Source organism: Chelon labrosus (assembly GCF_963514085.1).
Source record: "Chelon labrosus genome assembly, chromosome: 1".
In the NCBI taxonomy this organism is placed as follows: domain Eukaryota; kingdom Metazoa; phylum Chordata; class Actinopteri; order Mugiliformes; family Mugilidae; genus Chelon; species Chelon labrosus.
The window spans coordinates 23,373,061-23,391,564 of NC_140337.1; the positions used below are offsets into that span (position 1 = coordinate 23,373,061).

At 43.1% G+C, this 18,504-nt stretch overlaps 1 protein-coding gene across 1 annotated transcript in view; it reads right to left on the reverse strand.

Moving 5' to 3' along the window:
- Window positions 1-1,536: 1,536 nt before the first annotated feature.
- Window positions 1,537-18,504, reverse strand: part of ank2b (ankyrin 2b, neuronal) — a gene marked incomplete at its 5' end in the record, with an annotated part of 74,450 nt that continues 57,482 nt past the window's right edge. The window contains 4 exons of the mRNA XM_084548355.1: window positions 1,537-2,227; window positions 2,538-2,702; window positions 2,826-2,909; window positions 18,301-18,361. Coding sequence (XP_084404481.1) covers window positions 1,865-2,227; window positions 2,538-2,702; window positions 2,826-2,909; window positions 18,301-18,361 — 673 coding nt within the window. The 3' untranslated portion in view covers window positions 1,537-1,864. The remainder of the gene's footprint in view (window positions 2,228-2,537; window positions 2,703-2,825; window positions 2,910-18,300; window positions 18,362-18,504) is intronic.

Here is an 18,504-nt window from a genome sequence, read left to right on the forward strand (position 1 = left end):
TTTTATTTTTTTTAACAATAAAACCAGTTTCCATCATTTTCATTTCATCTCAAAGTCTTCTGCAAGACACACAAGGCAGAGCCGACTACAAGAATAAAATGCAAATCCAATTTGGCATTTTGGTTTATTCACACATCGTGTGCACTCATGAAATATTTAATTTCAACATCTGCAGCAGCAGTAGATCTCCATAGTCACCCTCCGCCATATGGCCATGCTACATCGTGGGCAAACCGAGCATTTTAATTGGCTGTGTGAAATTCAGTGGACAAATTAAGTTGCAGCAAATTAAACACAAATCATGCAACTTCATTTCCATAGGTTCATAGGTTTTGGTCAACACTCCTCTCGTGGTTGTATCAATAATGACACTGTGGCACGCGCGAACAGGGATAAGGACCAACTCGGGGACCGTAACAAGCGAGCTGCAAGCAGCATATTAACGGCATCTGCATTAACCTTTTAATGCTTCAGCCTCAACATGTCCACCTGGAGTCACCGTTTTAACTTTATATAGGTCAGAGGACAACCTGTGAGTAAGTGCTTTTGCCTATTTTTCCAGAATACCATTCAATATCTGGCAGTTATTTACTGCATGTTATCAGAGTGTAATAACATTCCAGGAGACGTGCAAGCGTAATGACGCCATACTGACTGTAGAGCCATGCGTCTCAGCTTTCGGAAACCACTGGAATTTTTGCGATAGCGTAAAACGTGGCGTAATTATCATAATCCAAAGTGCACTTGCAGAAACGTACCGTCTTTGACAAGGGTTAACTCCATATATCTGCACAAGTCTCTTGTGGCAACAGAAGCATTTGAAAAATTATAGACAGTTGTTGTCTTGTGCCCTCCTCAAATTTACTACCCTCTGGACACCTTTGTGGCAAAAAAATGTAGATATACAAAGAAATTACACTGTAAAAAAAAATATTTTTTTCAGCTTTTTTGTTCATAAATCTTCAAACAATTTCAGACTTGTTCAAAATTACCAAAAAAATCTGGTTTGAATGGAAGTCAATGAGTCATTTTTGGCCATGTAGGTGTCCACAGGGAGCTTGTGGGACTACATAAAACAATACTAATCTTTGACATATCCAAGACTCTAATCACCATAAAAATGTATTATTAAAATTATTATTAAAATTATTTTATGGAAAATAATTCAGTTTTTGTGTTTTTCGCAAAAAAATATTTACAATCCATATAATCAGACTGGCATTTAAGGGGTTAAAATCCTGAAAATTATTGAATTTTTAGTAGTTTTGAGCAAGTTGTTGACGTAATTTATGAAAAAAAAATCTGAAAAAAATATTGATGTATGATGATTTTATGGCTTTTTTTGCCTGTGTACATTTTTGCCACACAGGTGTCCAGAAGGTGCAAAATGCACCAGTAAAAGACACTGGATTTCAAAAATTTGACTAAAAAGAAAAGTTCCTGCCAAAATTTGTGGCACAAGCTGTAACCAAAGCCAAAAATGTACAAATATGCCTGAGGAGGGCATAAGGGTTAGACATTGCTTTAACAGCTGTCTGACTGCTTATAAAGTTCCCTAATAAGATTGCACTGCTGCAACCCAGATCTAATCGAAATAATAAAACTAGTAAGAAACGGACAAAACTCTGAAAATATCTCAGTTTCATTAAATCTAATTTGTTCTTTTGAGTGCGCATGGACTGTTGCATCGAGGTTAGGACAGTGAAATCACACCATGCCTTCATCCTGAGCTCACACGTGTCTCCACGGTCACTTATACACACTCCCATGCAGGCCAACCTTTTAATCACAGAACCGTCGTCCTGCACAATCTCTTTCTCTACTACATGAGGCATGAGCACTTTGCCAAAGCCTCCAGCATAACTCAAAGCCTGGAGGGGAAAGAACCAGGGAGGAGTGAGAGAGAGATCAGAGGGAGGAAATAAAGGAAAAACACCTGACAAAACCGGTCAGTATTGACCCCAGCTGCAGTTACAGTTACAGACAAGTGATGGAGTATGTATGGAGTATTTTTATCCCCTACTTTGGACACACTGACCTTCTCAAAGTCCTGTCTGGCCGAGGGGAGATCTGCAGCCAGCGAGGGGTCTCCTGTCTGCTTCTCCATCCTCTCTCCTCTCACCACCGTCGTCTTGACCACCTTGCTGACCTTTCGGCCCTGCACCGGCTCCACCTCAAACTCCGACGGCGTGGCAGCGCCCAGGGCTGCGGGCTCCGAGAAGGTCAGCTAAAGACACAGAACGTGAAGATGATGAGAGACCAGTATTTAGCAGCTAGTGAGACTGCAGACTTAGGTTTTAGTTGATAAAGTTGCATCCATTCTAACGGGGGGTCAGACGGTGGCACCTCCACTGAATTAAACTTAGAAGACTTTAAGAAATGAAAGATACTTGATCATTAATCAAGTCATTTATCAGTTCACATTTAAAGCCAGGAATTTCAGATAGATTCAGATAGATTAGATTGCATACACAACAATAAAAAGTATTTTTAATGGCTAAACCAAGACATATAGTTTCCGATTAAAGGACTCTGACCTCTTTCTGGTCTCCGTCACTGCGAAGCACGGTCCTCCTCACCACTCTGGAGACGGTGTCCCCCTCGTCTATCTGCACCGTCTCCTGGTGGGAGCCCTCGATGGTCACTTCCTGAGTCTCCGTGCCGTCCGCAGATACGTATTTACGAATCACCTTCCGCGTGATCTGGTTGAGGAGAAAGCGAGACGAGAACTTAACCATAAAACTGGCAACCTTATGACCAGTTTTCATCACGGAGGTCGAGGCGTAGTGCTGAGATTTTAGGTGCAACACTCGGATGCTCCTTACCTTCTTGGTTACCATGTTGCCGTGCTCATCTGTGTACTTCTCCTCTGTTACCGTCTGGGCTGGGATGTCCGGCAGGGAGTCCGCCTGCAAAATAAACCACAAAACAAATGCCGTCATTTATCACCTTAAAGAAAATAAGGAACACAACCGGCATCATGTTGATTACATCAAAGGAAGACAATGTGAAGCAACATCTGTCATTCAGCATTGCTCAAAAACACCTGACACCTACAAATCTACTACTTTTCTGTTTTAAAGGCCCATGTGTCTCCTTTAAATCATTCTGAAAGGTGTATGTTCACCAGTCTTGTTGCCGAGGACACAACAGTCTTTAAAATCTACACACTGTGGCTTTAATTTATCTAAAACAAACCAAAAATGACACAAACATGAAAAAATGACAATGAGTGAGAAGAAACCAGTGACTAACAGCAACAAAATATAATAAGCAAATGTGGATTACAGGTCCTATTTGGCTCAATGTTAGTTTGTGCCAAAAATTGCAGTAAGACTAAGATGTACTGTAGCATTAAGCTGAAAAATCGAGTTCTGCATTAAAAACAAAACACCAAGTAGCACTAAAACTCTACTCGCCACTGCATGATGGCTGCACAGCTGCATCATGCTTCTTTACCTGAATGATTACTCTGCGTCGGACCACCCTAGTGGTCAGCACCTCCTCCTCTGAGCTATCAGAGGACAGCATCCCTAGCTCCTCCGCTATCTCCTGGGAGACAGCACAACCAGCATGGGTCAATATACACCGTTGCTATATCGCAGACTCGTGCAGGCAGCAGCGACGGCGGCGGCTGATTTTTATTATTTTCTTTTCTCTTAACCTCACTTTTTGTGTTTGCTCGCCATGAATGTTCCTCCACAGACAAATGGAACGAGGGAGGAGTGAAACATAAAATGGTATGGCTGAACACATTGGTGATGTGAGATGAAGAGAAAGCACGGTGATGCAAAAAAAAAAAGATTCAACCGAAACAGACGTGCAAGGATCAGAAGCAGTGTGCGAAATATTGGGATCTTGAGTGGAAGATGTAAAATATCTAGAAGTAGAAGAAATAAAGTCAAAATGGCAATCTTAAAGATCTCCAAAAACTCAGCGGTGGTGAACGTATTACTTATTGATGAATCTAGTGCGCTATTTATCTGTAGAAACATTCTGGAACAATAAACAGCTGTCTGGATATAGACTCAGAACGCTAAATCGTTGTCAGATGATGGCTGATGTGTTTGAAGAGTGCTGTTAATGCTTACAACCATCAAGAATGCAACCAGAAACATTTCAGGGAGCTATGGAACAAGAAGGAGCAGCCTCAGTGAGCTGTTAGATGAAGAGCTGCGAGCAACTGCTCATCTGGTTTACTCACTTCTTTCCATTGTGCCCTGCTGTCAACTAGGACTTCCTGCTATTTGGTAAAAAAAAAAATTTGGAAGGTTGAAATGATGGCTGAGGAGTAGCACAAAAAATGTGACCGACGCTGAGAAGATGACTTATTTGGTGCTGGAAGTGCTCACATGCACCATAGATACTTGTACATTTCTGCAAACTAAGCAAGGTAGTAAACTCTCCTTGGTCCTTTACTATCCCTATTTCCAAGAACAAACTAATAACTAAATTAGGTTTAGAGGTCAAAAGAAAGGTCTAAAAGTCCTACTTTTCTGTTGATAAGTATACTTTGACGATCAAAGGATATTTCGCACACTGGCGGGAACAACAAGAAGCCAAAATCCAAAGGTGCAAACAGATGCAGATGTGAACAAATTGTTAGAGAATTCTTCACAGCAGCTTGTAAATGTCACCAACACATCAGGTGGAGGAACTGCTTTTATGTCACAAAACCTGGTGTCAACAATTTTTTCGGTTATCAAATTACCAGTGATTTCCTTAAAGTTTAGGGAATCATGCAAACAAAAGCACTCGTCAGCCTTGTTTAGTCCATAAAGTGCAAACTGTGTTTTTTAATGTCCGGAGTCTCGAATGCAACGCCACAACAAACCAGCCCCGATCCGGGTAAGACACTAGCCAATGCAGCATTGTCCTCATGCTCAACAGCTTACCCTTCCCAGGAAGTCGTCATCATCATAATACCCTGCCTGATCTCTGGAAGGAAGCTCCTCACATGTGGGGAGATCCTCTGTTTGACACTCCCGTGAAGCCTCTGAATCATACGCAAATTCACCGAGACTATCACTGCCGGAGGAGAAGCGCTTGTAATCTTCCACCTGGAGGAAAGGGTGAGCGGCGTACTGATGGCTTCCTTTCAGAAAGCCGATATCAGGGGTACCTCCAGGCATTGGGGAAGGGGGTTCGCAGATGTGATACGCAATGTCTCGTTCCAGTTTCACATCTTCTGGTTCGGAAAAGTCGGAGAAGGCTTGTCTGCAGTCGAAAAATTCCACATCTGAATCCGAGTGTTGTGGAGACTGAGAGCCTTTACCCCGTTCCTTCAGTGGAACCTTTGGTGTCTCCGGTTCAAATTCTGAGGCTGTTTTCTCAAATTCTGAGAGGACTCTCTTAAAGTCTGGGGAAAACTCAAAGTCTTCAACAGTTTCAGATTCTCTCTCAGTGGTAGATTGGGCCGCCACTTCAGCCGAGTCGCTGAACACTGAAGACACTGGACTTAAATCATTCAAGGTGGCTTGGCTACACTCAGAAACTCTCAGGGTTTGATGTCCTGAAAATATGTCCTCATAATCTGGTGGTACCAAAAACTCAGATGACATGGGTGAAAAAAGTTCACTAGTTTGGGACTCTTTAGGGGACAACTCCCACTCTGAGAACCTGTGAGAGGTGTCTGACTTTGCACAAGAAGTCTTCTCATATGTAGGTAGAACTGGAGTGACAGTTCTGTGGGTCGCGTACGAGCTCTGATCGGGTAGCTGTAGGGCGACGGATGTCGTCAGCTTGCCGTCACTGAACAGAACGCATATATTACTCGCATCTTGTGTCGTTGTCGTAGCAGACAACTGATTGCTTCGAATCTCGTAGTCTGTTTCCTGTAAGCGAAATGTCAACATGATCTGAGTGAGTTACCTATAAATCAACAGAGAGGTTGGTTGCACATTTCATCGGGTTAGCATTGTTGTGCAATTTCCCTGCAAAATATATCTTGTTAAGTTCAAACTGTATGTGTGTAGCCAAAACATGCAACTATAAATGCATCCCGGATTCAGACAGATGAATCAGACCTGAACAAGAGTAATTAGTAATATTTAAAGAGTACTCTAACTTTCCAGATACTTTCCAGACACATTCCAGATCTCCAGTTTGTTATTAGTTCATCAAGACATGTCCTTTTGTTTCACACAGAGTTGCGTGTTACTTGTTCAAGCAGCGAGCTACTAGTTTGTCCAAACCATGTGAGTCTTTGCCGGATTGTCATGCTCTCAGTCTTACCCATTGAGAGGCTGTCTTCTCTTCCTTTCTTTTAACATCTTTAACTGGTGACAAGTCTTTTCCGAAGCCTTCCTCACAGACAGTGGTTTGTAAAGTTGAGAAACGTCCAGCCTCTAATCCATGCTCTATCCATTCTTCGTACGAAGAAATGTCTGATTTTGATCCTTTCATGTGTTGCCAGTCAGACTTCTTCTCACATGGCTGATCGGGTCGTGAGGACAATTCCACGTGGCTCAAATGTTCTGAGCTAGAGACTAAACTCTCAGTACACTCACAGCTAAAGCATAATTCCTCGTCTGATTCAAGAGTTTCGGGGCTCATCGGTCTTGGGCTATCATCAATCCAACAATCAATAGGCAACGCCACAAATTCAGAGTCGGATGACAAAGACCCTGGTGAAGATGATCTATCATTACCGGTATCATCCATAAAATATGACGATAATATTCTCATGAACACAGGTACTGGTGAGTCGGGCAATAGTTGTCTGAACTCATTGACAGATGATATGGATTCAGGTGAGGATGGTCTGTTGGTATCATCCACTCTCGATGACGTAACCACAAGCTCCCACTCTGAGTCCGACCCCAGCGACTCAGGCGACGATGACCCATTTGTAGTGAAGACTTCCTCAGCTGACATTGAAAACTGAGGGACGGGAGAGTCTGGAGACAGTGACCTGTTCTCATTGAACTCAGGCATCGATTCTGGAGATGAGGCTCTTTTGTCAGCCATGTACATGGCAGATTCAAAGGACATAGGTCTGTATTCAGGCAGAGACTCCCATGAAACTGCTCTGTTTCTCTCAGGTGAAGATGATGTTGATCTCAAGAACGCTACACATTCTGGCAACGCCACTGTAAACTCTGGTATGGGGGAATCTGGTGAGAGTGGTCTGAATTCATTGACTGATTTTACAGATTCTGGTGACGATGTTCTTGCCTCTACTAACACGACTGAATTAGGGGACATGGGTCTGTAGTCTATCAAAGATTCTGGTGAATAGCAGAGCTCATCAGACTCTGTGTCAGATACAGATATCAGCGTACCAGCTTCAGATTCAGTTTGAGCATCAGGACCAGGACATTCAAATGTGTACTTTGTCTGTCTGTACGGAGCTGTTCCTGAGGTGTTTTCAATCATAGGTGGAAGTGACTCTGAAATAGGTATGTCAGATGTGACATGTGTATTTGAAGTGCCAAAGTCAGTCATATTTCCGTCTGTTGTAGTAGTCAGCTGATGTGATAATTCTACTTCTAAATGTGGCTGTTCGGCAGTAGCACCTTGCTCATTTTTATCCTCCACTTGCCTAACCTGTTCATCCCCTGGCACTCTGCTCTCATATTCTACTTTGCTGCCAAGAAACTGCATGAACCCGGTTTTGCTGTTGAATGTTTCACCTACATACTGAGGATCACGTATTTGAGAAATCAGCTTCCATATCTCAGCATCATATGTGAGACTATACTCAGCTACCACATAGGCTGAATCCTCAGAAGTGGAAGTCTCTATTGTTGTTGATAAAGTAGTGCTACCTTCCTTGTCAGCAGTGGCTTCTAATTTGCTCGATGTTTTGTCCACATTTGGTTCAACAGATTCTGGTGATGCTGATCTCTCTTCTGCACAAAACGAAACTGAAGTTTGCGATAAATCATCGGAATCTGAATAATCAATTGGCGATGTGTTTCTCACATTTATGACATTTTCCACAAATGTCCCTGTAAAATCTGGTATTGGGGATTCAGTGGTCAAGTGCTTGCATTCATCACCCGAGCTTTCTGACTGAGGTGACTGTGGTCTCTTGTCAGTGACTCTCATGTCAAATGGAGCAGAATATGTCAAATCACACTCTGAATCTGACAATACTGATTCAGGGGATGATCTCCCACTCTGAATTTCTACTGTTGCAGTCTCAGGAACATTTTGTGTAAACCAAGGAAGAGGTGAGTCTGGAGACAACTTTGTGTGTTCATCAAGTGAATTAGTAGATTCTGGAGAAATTGAACCAATGTTTCTATGTGACATCAATGCCTGGGGTGACATGGGTTTGTATTCTGGTATGGACTCAACTGAGAGTGATCTCTCTTGTATTTCTGATTCTACTGATTTGGGAGAATCTGGTCTATCCTCAACACCAAAACACAAGGACATCAAAAGCTCACTCAAAGCGAACTCAACATCTGATTCAACAGACTCAGGTGAGGATGACCGATACCCTTCATTTATAATAACACGTTCAGGGGCTGCTGGTCTGTACTCAGGTATGGGCGAGTCTGGTGACAGACCTTGGTATTCATCACCAGATCCTCCTGAGGCAGGTGAGGAGGCCCTGTTGTTATAAATTAGTGATCCTATGTCTATAACAATGTATTCAATATCTGAACATGTTGACTCAGGAGATGTTGACCTATGTCCAAAACTAGTTTCAGGCATTTCAAACAGTGGCTGTACAAAGTAAGGTATAGGTGAATCTGGTGAAAGTCTGACCGATGTCAGAGATTCAGGAGAAGAAGGTCGGCTTTCCAGCAATGTTGGGAAAGGATGGTCCGTTTCCAAATCTGAAAACAAAGACTCAGGTGATGTGGATCTTAAGTTTATGTGAGATATAGTGGACTCGTGTCTTGTAAATTGAGGAATAGGTGAGTCTGGAGAAAGAGGTCTAAACTTATCATTGGATGCAACTGAACCAGGAGATGCTGGTCTTTCCTCAAAGAGCCAGGGCATACACAAATCTGTTTCTAAATCCTCATCTGAATATACTGATTCAGGTGATGTGGATCTGTATCTTACTCCTGAAGTAGTTGGCGGAAGCATAGTGTACTGAGGTATCGGAGAGTCACAAGACAAACTTCTCAGATCAGAGTCAGACACCCTTGACCGGGGGGATTCTGCTCTGTCCTCAAAATCAAACATGTCTGAAATGAAAGGAGCACATTCTATTTCTGAAGCTTCTGATTCAGGTGATGATGGCCTTTCAGCATTGAAATCAAGAAACTTCTCTAACAAAGCCTGTCTGAAGTCAGGTACAGGTGAGTCAAGAGAAAGTCTTGTGTATTCACTATGAGATTTTAAGGACTCTGGAGATGAAGGGCGGCCCTCTGTGACCATTGGCCAAAGTAATTCCATTTCCAAATCTGACAGCAGTGATTCAGGCGAAGACGACCTTGAGTTCACACGTGATATAGAGGACTTATATAGCGCCTGTGTAAACTGAGGAATGGGGGAGTCTGGGGAAAGACATCTGGACTCATCATTGGATGCAACTGAACCAGGAGATGCTGGTCTGTTCTCAAAAAGCCAGGGGATACACAAATCTGTTTCTAAATCCTCATCTGAATGAGCTGATTCAGGTGATGTGGATCTGTATCTTACTCCTAAAGAAGTGGGCGCAATCATAGTGTACTGAGGTATCGGAGAGTCACAAGACAAACATCTGAGATCAGAGTCAGACACTCTTGATTGGTGGGATTCTGCTCTGTCCTCAAATTCAAACATCTCTGAAATCAAAGGAGCGTATTCTATTTCTGAAGCTTCTGGTTCAATTGATGATGGCCTTTCAGCATTGAAATCAAGATATACCTCTAACAAACCCTGTCTGAAGTCAGGTACAGGTGAGTCAAGAGAAAGTCTTGTGTATTCACTATGAGATTCTAAAGATTCAGGAGACAAAGCGCGGTCCTCTGTGACCATTGGCCAAAGTAATTCCATTTCCAAATCTGACAGCAGTGATTCAGGCGAAGATGACCTTGAGTTCACAAGTGATATGGAGGACTTATATAGCGCCTGTGTAAACTGAGGAATGGGTGAGTCTGGGGAAAGACATCTGGACTCATCATTGGATGCAACTGAACCAGGAGATGCTGGTCTGTTCTCAAAAAGCCAGGGGATACACAAATCTGTTTCTAAATCCTCATCTGAATGAGCTGATTCAGGTGATGTGGATCTGTATCTTACTCCAAAAGAAGTGGATGCAATCATAGTGTACTGAGGTATCGGAGAGTCACAAGACAAACATCTGAAATCAGAGTCAGACATTCTTGATTGGGGGGATTCTGCTCTGTCCTCAAATTCAAACATCTCTGAAATCAAAGGAGCATATTCTATTTCTGAAGCTTGTGATTCAGGTGATGATGACCTTGAGTATATATATGATATGGAGGACTCATGTAGTGCCTGTGTAAACTGAGGAATGGGTGAGTCTGGGGAAAGACATCTGGACTCATCATTGGATGCAACTGAACCAGGAGATGCTGGTCTGTTCTCAAAAAGCCAGGGGATACACAAATCTGTTTCTAAATCCTCATCTGAATGAGCTGATTCAGGTGATGTGGATCTGTATCTTACTCCTAAAGTAGTGGGCGCAATCATAGTGTACTGAGGTATCGGAGAGTCACAAGACAAACATCTGAGATCAGAGTCAGACACTCTTGATTGGGGGGATTCTGCTCTGTCCTCAAATTCAAACATCTCTGAAATCAACGGAGCGTATTCAATTTCTGAAGCTTCTGGTTCAATTGATGATGGCCTTTCAGCATTGAAATCAAGATATACCTCTAACAAACCCTGTCTGAAGTCAGGTACAGGTGAGTCAAGAGAAAGTCTTGTGTATTCACTATGAGATTCTAAAGATTCAGGAGACAAAGCGCGGTCCTCTGTGACCATTGGCCAAAGTAATTCCATTTCCAAATCTGACAGCAGTGATTCAGACGAGGATGACCTTGAGTTTACAAGTGATATGGAGGACTTATATAGCGCCTGTGCAAACTGAGGAATGGGTGAGTCTGGGGAAAGACATCTGGACTCATCATTGGATGCAACTGAACCAGGAGATGCTGGTCTGTTCTCAAAAAGCCAGGGGATACACAAATCTGTTTCTAAATCCTCATCTGAATGAGCTGATTCAGGTGATGTGGATCTGTATCTTACTCCTAAAGTAGTGGGTGCAATCATAGTGTACTGAGGTATCGAAGAGTCACAAGACAAGCATCTGAGATCAGAGTCAGATGTCCTTGATTGGGGGGATTCTGCTCTGTCCTCAAATTCATTCAACATTTCTGAAATCAAAGGAGCATATTCTATTTCTGAAGCTTGTGATTCAGGTGATGACGACCTCGAGTATATATATGATATGGAGGATTCATGTAGTGCCTGTGTAAACTGAGGAATGGGTGAGTCTGGTGAAAGAGGTCTATCTTTGGAGGCAGCTGAATTAGGAGAATCATCTCTGTCCTCAAAAATCCAGGGGTTACACAAATCAGTCTCCAGATCCTCGTCTGAATATACTGACCCAGGTGAAGTAGATCTACATCTTAGTGTCAACGTGCTAGGTTCATCACGAGTGTACTGGGGTACTGGAGAGTCTAGAGACAGATGTTGGCATTCAAACATTGATTGGGGAGAATCTGGTCTGTCTTCGATTTCAAACAACTGAGAAATCAGTGGAGCAAATTCTGTATCTGAAGTAAAAGATTCAGGTGATGATGACCTGTTACCAGTGGCATCGTAACATGGAACTGGCAAAGCCGTTCTGAACTCAGGTATGGGAGAATCGGGTGAGAGTCTTGTGAATTTACTTGGTGATGCTAAAGAGTCTGGAGACGAAGGTCGGTCCTCAAGCAACACACTCCCACGTTGAATTTCTACTTCTAAATCTGATGAGGCTGACTCTGATGAAGAGGATCGATGTTCCATGTATGGGGTTATGGACTCCTGTAGCACCTGTCCAAAATCTGGAACAGGGGAGTCGGCTGAAAGGGCTCTGAACTCGTTTAGAGAGCAAGTTGATTCAGGAGAGGATGATCTGAAATTTGACAAAGATCCCTCTTCAGCCCCTGTTTCTATTGACACTGGAGTGTCTGATCTAGCTTCAGTTTCAAATGGGGAATTAATTAAAGATGCATATTCAACATCTGGTGAAACTGAGTCAGGAAATGCTGAACTAAACCGAAGAAATGTTGGGAAACGTTCCACTTCTCTTGCCATGAATTGAGGTACAGGGGAATCTGGTGACAGGGCCTGGTGTTCATCTGCAGAAGCTATCGAATTAGGCGATTGAGGTCGGTGCTCATCTGATAACACTGCAAGTAAACCATCTTCATATTCTATGTCAGAAAAACAAACTGACTCCGGTGAAGTGGATCTCCATTCCGAAGTTAAAACATTTGGGAGCAACAGCTGCATGAATTCAGGTATGGGTGAATCAGGTATCCTGGACTCAATTTCAGAATCAGGTGTGAAAGATCTCTCATTTACCTCAATAAATGACATATCCAAAACTTCTAATTCAGTGTCTGACATTACAGATACAGGTGATGATGACCTGCTCCTTGAAACTAACACATTTGGTTCGTTATTCTGGCTAAACTGTGGTAAAGGAGAGTCTGGAGATAGAGCCCTAAACTCGTTAACAGATGTTGCTGAATCAGGAGAGGACGTTCTTATTTCTGCCATTAACATCAGTGACTGAGGTGACATGGGCCTGTAATCCGTCACTGATTCTGGTGAATGTGGCCTCATCTCAATTTCTGATGAGACTGACTCAGGAGAATCTGGTCTGTCTTGAACCCATGGCTCAGCAGGAATGAACCCCGATGAATCCTCAAGATCTGAGGAACTTAATTCAGGTGAGGAAGCTCTAGAGCCATCACCTATATTAAAACAGTAATGTAATTCAGTCCCAAAGTCAAGGACTGGTGAGTCAGGAGATAGAGCCTTATGGTCACACAGAGATTCAGAAGATGAAGACCTCAACTCTGTGGCAAACACGTCACATTGCTCAGGTTCTGTATCTGATGCAGGTTCAGAAGATGTTGGACTATGAGGTACCATTGGATATTCGAGAAGTGAAACAGAAAATTGGGGTATTGGGGAATCTGGAGATAAGGGTCTATTGTCATCCACAGAGTTTTCTGTCCCCTGGGAATAAGACCGCAGCATACTCAGTGATTTCAGGGCGTCAGTTGAGAGAGGTCTATACTCTGCCTCAGACTCAGCTGAAACTGGCCCAACCGTGTCTTCTACACATGAATCAAGTGGAACATTTTCTGTACTCGTTTCTGCATTGTCAGAAGCTTCTCCTATGTAATGAGGGTCATAAAGCTGACGTATCAGCTGGTGTTCTGTAAATGTTGCACCTGCTGCTGACTGACTGTGTTCATCCATGGGTACAACTGATTCAGCCGTATGGTATACGTTCTGGTATACAACAGCCCCTGACATTGATAGTCCATACTCAATATCTGAAAGTACTGATTCTGGTGAGGAAGACCTGTACCCAAAAGCAGCTGTGACTGATTCAGTTACTGAAGGTCTGAAATCTGGTATGGGTGAATCAGTTGACAATGCACTGTCTTGGGCAACAGATACTACTGAACTAGGAGATGAAGGTCTACTTTCACTAAAAATCGTGGGTACACAAGGCTCTGATTCTTCATCTGACACTGCTGATTCTGGTGAATATGACCGGGGCTGTGAACTGTCAGCAAAGTCAGCTGAAAATTGGGGAACTGGGGAATCTGGACACAAGTCTTGCAAAGACTCTGGCGAATAAGGCCTTAGAGAACTTAGTGATGTCATTTCGCTTGGCGATAGAGGCCTGTATTCTGAATCAGAAAGAGGCGACACTGGTCTCTCCTCTCCCTCGGGACTGCATGAATCCCCGATGTCCAGCTTCACATTATCCTCTGACTCCCTCTCTTCCAGAACATACTCAATTCTTGTTCCAGTATACTCAAAAACCCCTGTTTTACTGACAAACATCTCTCCAACATAGTGAGGATCCTGTATTTGTGAAATGAGCTTCCAAAGTTCAGCATCATAAACAAGTCTGTAGACTGGCACCCTAATTGCCTTTAGAGTTTGACCACTATCACCCACCAGTCTGTCTGCGGTGTCAGATATTTGTGATTCTGGTGAGTCAGGTCTCTGCTCAGAAATACCTATGTCGCCACTGGATTGTGCATCTGAAACATCTGAAATAACTGACTCAGTAGAAGATGACCTACGAGCGATAATGGAAACAGATTCGGTAAGCCCTGTTTGGAATTCAGGTATTGGTGAATCACCTCTGCAGTCACCTCCAGAAACTACTGAATCAGGTGATGATGGTCTCACTTCAGAGCACACTGACAGAGACACAGCCCCATAGTCTATATCTGAGCAAAGGGAAACAGGTGATGAAGATCTTTCCAGCATGGTTGAAACAGAAAATTCAGGCAAAACGTGCCCAAACTCCGGAATAGGTGACTCGGGTGAGAGTGGCCTGTTTTCATCGACAGAATCTGCAGATGATGGCCTGTTCTCAGCAGGTAATGATGACAACGAAATAGACCCATAGTCTAGATCTGAGGCAACTGATTCAAATGATGACGACCAGTCCAAGACAGTATTTACAAAGGGCTCTGGTACAGACCGTCTAAACTCTGGAATAGGTGAATCAGGCGGCAGTGCCGTGTACATGTTCATAGATAATACGGAATCAGGAGATGATCGCCTAATGCCAGAAAGAAGGGAGGCATTTAGATCTGTCTCCACCTCCAGATCTGACGATATTGACTCAGTTGAAGCTGATCTGTGATAAACTTGAGAAGGTCCAGAGAAAGAGTACTGAGGAATAGGGGAATCTGGTGTCAAAGCATGCTGACTATCTATGGATCTGCCTGAGTGGGAGGAATCAGGTCTAAGCGTGTCCAGCAGCATCAAGGATTCTGGTGACATGGGTCTATATTCGGATCCAGAATCACCTTCTGATTGCAAAACATCAGATTTATCTTCAACTGTCTCCTCTGAATTCACATGATAAGATTCTGTCCTTGTTCCACTAAGATGAAATATTCCTATTTTACTCATGAAGGTTTCTCCTACATATTGTGGGTCACGGATTTGAGAGATGAGCTTCCAAAGTTCACCATCATAAGATAAACTGTAGACTGGCACTGAATGATCTGTTTCAGATAAAGGCACAAAGGCTAAAGACTCTTTGGATATTTGCTGACCTCTGGTCACATTTGCAGACAATGCCAATGATAATTTCGGATCCTCATATGGAGTTTCCGGTGCCAAAGTCTGATCAGATGCTTGAGTCTCTTCATATGTATTAGCTATAAAGTCAGATGATTCTTTTTGATATTTTGTAACGTCCTGTGCAGGTTCATCAGTCCTAGTTACTTGCTTAGATTTTTTCTTTCTAACACTCTTAGTCTTCTCTCTTACAGGGATGTCCATATCCTCTTCTGATTTTCCAGAATTCGGGAATCCATGAGCTAATATCTCTGTAATTCCATCCCCTGACAATACTTCAGCTCCTGTTGGTGGTGTCATGACGTCTTGGTCAGATACTAATGACAGTGTCTTGATAGCTCCAGCTTCGTTGAGTTTCATAGGATATTCTTCTATACATTTTGATGACATACAAGTCAATTCTTTTTCTTCTGTTTTAGACTTCTCTATGTCAATACTTACATATGTTGTAGTTTCAGACTTTTCAAATGCTTCTTCTACAACAGCGGTAGTTTGTGTCTGTTCTACTGTCATGTCAGATAGGAGGTCTGTCTCAGGATTTGGCAGTGGCCCATATTCACTCAGAGAGCCACTAGAATCAAGAGATAATGCTCTATTCTCTAAATCTGACAGCACTGGCACAGCCCCATACTCTGTATCTGACAACACAGGCTCTGGAGATGATGAGTAATCTTTTCTAGTAACATCATGATGCACGGATGACGTATACTGGGGTTTGGGAGAATCAGGGGGCAAGGACTCATTCAATGTTTCCGATTCGGGAGAGTATGTTCTAATGTCTGACATCATTTTCTGTGGTGACATTGGTCTATAGTCGGGCACTGACTCTGGAGAAGGTGGGCTTTCCTCTATATCAGACAGAGAAATAATAACCCAGTCATCATCATACTCTGGTACTAATTCCATTAATGTGGATGGTTTGTTCTCTGTATCAAATACTGGTGAGGTTGGTGTAAGATCAGCAAGGCTGGAATCACACACAATCTGTGTAGTTTCAACTGATTCAAGGATGGATGCTCTATGTATAACAACAGGTAAAAGTGATTCAGATCCATCTACAGATGTGACTGAAGCAGGTGATAAGGCTCTTTCTTCATGGCTAAGCAACGCCGGAGACATAGAGCCATATTCTACATTTGAGCATACTGATTCTGGCGAACTGGATCTTTCTCCTACTGTTACAGCAACTGAGTCAGGCCAGTTGTGCGTGAATTCAGGTATAGGTGAATCAGGCGACAGGGGTTTATATTCATTTACAGATGCTACAGATTGCGGAGATGAGGGTCGTTCTTCAAAAGGCCCTGATAAAAGTGCCCCCGGGAAATCTGTATCTGATGACAGTGACTCGGGTGATAACGATTTAAATTCACTGGTGAAAAGTTCATCGGCAGGTTGTCTAAATTCTGATACCATGAAGTCTTCTGGAGGCTGACAATGTGCGTTAATGGACCCTATGGATTCAGGAGACGATGTTCTCAACTCATGGAAATCCGTAAAGTCATGGTCTGAAGACGTAAAAAGCCAGTGCACGTTTTCTAATATGACCGACTCGGGGGATGAGGCTCGTTTTTCGATGTCAAAAGTTAAAGACTGAGGTGAGATGGATCCCTCTCCGCTATTGTCACTGCCTGGGGATAACGGTCTTCCAAATGGCTTTTTATTTGATACCATTGGTGTTAATGGCCTTTCCTCTGCTTCTGATGGTAACAGCAGAGGAGTGCCCCTCAGCGCAGTTACTAATGGCTGTCTCTTGACAAAAGCCTCAACATCATCAGGTTCCCATGGAAAAACAGTTGGAGGGAGGGGGGACAAAGGCCTAAACTGCGGTATGGGAGAATCAGGTGCAAGCAAACTCAGCTCATTCATTGACCGCACTGACTCAGGTGAAGAAGCCCTACTCTCTGTCAGTAATACTGCTGCGTCATCAGCAAATTCAGGTGAAGATGATCTACCATGAGCTGAGCTATGTTCCCAAATGAATTCAGGTATTGATTCATTTGAACACACCACATATCCAGGTGCTTCAAATTCAGTAGTAGACTCTACAGAAACCACATCCTCTTCTTCAGGCGCATTCAGTCTGAGTGATGGCGTCTTACTTATGTCATACTCCACACCAGGTACAGTTGACTTAGCATTATCTACTGAATGAACATCTATTTTATCAAAGGTTGAGACATCCTGAATGAAGGAACCTGAAGTCAATTTTGTTTTTTGAGTCACTGAACTCGTAATTTCACATATTACATCAGGGGGATCAGCTAATACCCGAGTGTTCTGATCTGTGCCTAGAATAGATTTGAAATAAAGATCACCTGAAACTGAAGTCTGGTAAACATCAATCTCAAGCATAGAGTTTGACACCTCTTCATTAGCCTTCAAGTGTCCAACTACCTGACCTTCATCCTTCTTGTCTCCTTGAATTTCGTCATCAGTGGACTTTGACAGAGCCAATACAGACACATCCTCACTATCTGAATCCGTGAGCCCAACATCATATCCATACAGGACTTTGTAGAGTCGACGTGATACTTCATCCGCGTGTCTTGTGGCTGTTTGTTTGCATTCTGTCGTCACACTGACAGGACCAGAGGGAGGCCCGGAAGCAATTTGTTCACCTGTAGGTTGTTGTGAAAAGCTTATTTTTTCCTCATTGCTTTCTGTAAGCTCCATAGACAATTCCTTGAAGTCTTTCTCAGCTTGCTCACACTCAGTCAAACTATCTCCAAAATCAGTCATAGACAACGGTCGACTTTCGCATACACCTGTTCGGGAACTATTGGACTCCTCTCTCCAAGACAACGGGGATAAATAATGAGTGCTGTTTCCGGAATGGGTGGTTTGTAGACACTCCAAGCTCCACTCCTCTCCCCCCTCCGCCCCCTCACATTCAGCAGCCCCCTCGTCATCGCATGGTTCACAAGTAGTGGGGTGGGGAGGTGGGGTAAGCCGCGCACACAACTTCGGTCCCCCTTTGTACACAGGGTCTATCACATGGGATCGGAGATGGTAGGGAGAGGTGCGGTACAACGTGAAGAAAGGACTTACTTGTTTAAAACTGCCCGTGTGTACCGAGTCTGTCACTTCCTCATATATTCTTTGCGACGAGCTGAAAGAAAAAACATTTCAGTATTCAGTCACAAGATAACTGAATGTGTCAAAGTGATTTTCAAATTTGTTATTACTGAAAAATAAAGCTCTTTGAAGAAAACCTAGAACTGCTCTTTTTGAGTACAGCAAAATGTTTTAAAA